Source organism: Cariama cristata, unplaced genomic scaffold, assembly GCF_000690535.1.
Source record: "Cariama cristata isolate BGI_N322 unplaced genomic scaffold, ASM69053v1 scaffold12377, whole genome shotgun sequence".
In the NCBI taxonomy this organism is placed as follows: Eukaryota; Metazoa; Chordata; class Aves; order Cariamiformes; family Cariamidae; genus Cariama; species Cariama cristata.
This window is the reverse complement of record NW_009628444.1, coordinates 42,506-44,001: the sequence shown is the minus strand read 5'-3', so window position 1 is coordinate 44,001 and position 1,496 is coordinate 42,506. Positions and strand designations below refer to the sequence as shown.

The following is a 1,496-nucleotide window of genomic DNA, read 5'->3' as shown; positions in this document are numbered from 1 at the left end:
GTTCAAATTTCAGAAAGTACTGGAGTGCACACAGGAAAAAAGTTGTGCCTGGTAAAAGGCAGGGAGAAAGACGGCCACCAGAGTGGGGGACACCCAGACCTTGCGAAAACAAATAGCGCAAGTTGCTGTCGTTACTGGTGGTGTTATTCTTATTGTCAGCAATAGAAATCTTGCTGTAAGAATCAAAAAGCTTATCATGTATTTATTTAGAAATTAGATTTTGATACAAATACTAGGAAATATTCCATCTTCCCGATAAATTTTAAAAAATCTTAAATCTTCATTTTCAAATCAATGAGTTGTTTTCATTTCTGTTTTTTTTAGCAGCATGGTGAAACTGAGGCATGGCCTGGAGGCAGGTCCCTTGCCCCCGGGGACGGGAGAGCCCCCCTTACCTGTCCTCCTTTATCCTGGCCAGCAGTGGCTCCCGCCCCACCCCGGGGGAGTACTCGCAGTGCGCGTCCAGGAAGGTTATCACCTGCCCGCGAGAGGCTGCTGCCCCTCGGAGCCGCGCGCGGATCAGTCCTGACCTCTGCTCCATCCGAATGATTTTTATGGAGACTTCCAGATTTTTCACATAATTCTCTAACGATGCCTTCAAAAACTCTGCCAAAGATAATTAAAAAAGAAAAAAAAAAAAAAACACAGAAAAACATTATTTTTAGCTAGGTTCAGCAACCACCGAGGACTCCCAACATAACCGCAGAGTTTATGCGTCACGCTCGGCCCCCCGAGGACTGCCACACACAAACATCGCCATAATGCGGGAAATGCGTTTTGACATATTTAGAGTTTCTGGGAAGACTGGGAGCCGAGCTACGGAGGGGCATGCCGGCACTCTGCTCAGCGCAGCCCCACGGAAAACACCCCATACATACACCCACGTCTGCCACAGCAGCTCAGAAAAACATCACAGAAATTTTAAGTAAGTCACGATCCGATTCCTCGAAATAAACCAGCAATCAATAGTAAGTGCAAAATGATCACCCTCTGGATAACTTGGATAATACAGCTATTTTTGATCAACTGCACCATTTGAGTCCTTTAGGAATCCAAAACTTTGGTTTTATGAAAAATTGTAGTTACTTGGGCTAAAGACTTCCTCCACCTTTAGGCACCAAGAAACATCAAGCCTGTTCGTTTTCTGAAGGAGGGAAATCCAGGAGAGAAATTAGAGTTAAGTTAATGCTACATGGGGCAGAAATAAAGGATGGCTTAGCTTGCACCCTCTGTCCCTTGAACAGTTGCAGTGATATGTTATATTTGCCATTATATACGTTTGGCTGCTCCAGGAAAATTTATCATTCCATTGATTCCACTTATAGAATGTAATGTGATTCCTTTTCCAGGTAAGATTGGTTTCACATGCAGACAGTTTTCTTTCTAAACCCTGGGTTTGAAAAAGAAGAAAAAAAAAGAAAAAAAAAGGGAAAAAGCCAAGACCAAAAGAAATGAACCACAAACACGAGCAATGCAAGGAAATGGGCTCAGTGCGG

The 1,496-nt window shown here is 43.6% G+C and overlaps 1 protein-coding gene across 1 annotated transcript in view; it reads right to left on the bottom strand.

The window, feature by feature from the left end:
• LOC104165254 (polypeptide N-acetylgalactosaminyltransferase 13-like) overlaps nt 1–1,496 on the bottom strand; it is a 27,571-nt gene that overhangs the window by 5,045 nt on the left and 21,030 nt on the right. Inside the window, exon 3 of the mRNA XM_009704828.1 lies at nt 396–606. Within this exon, the coding sequence (XP_009703130.1) occupies nt 396–606 (211 nt within the window). The remainder of the gene's footprint in view (nt 1–395; nt 607–1,496) is intronic.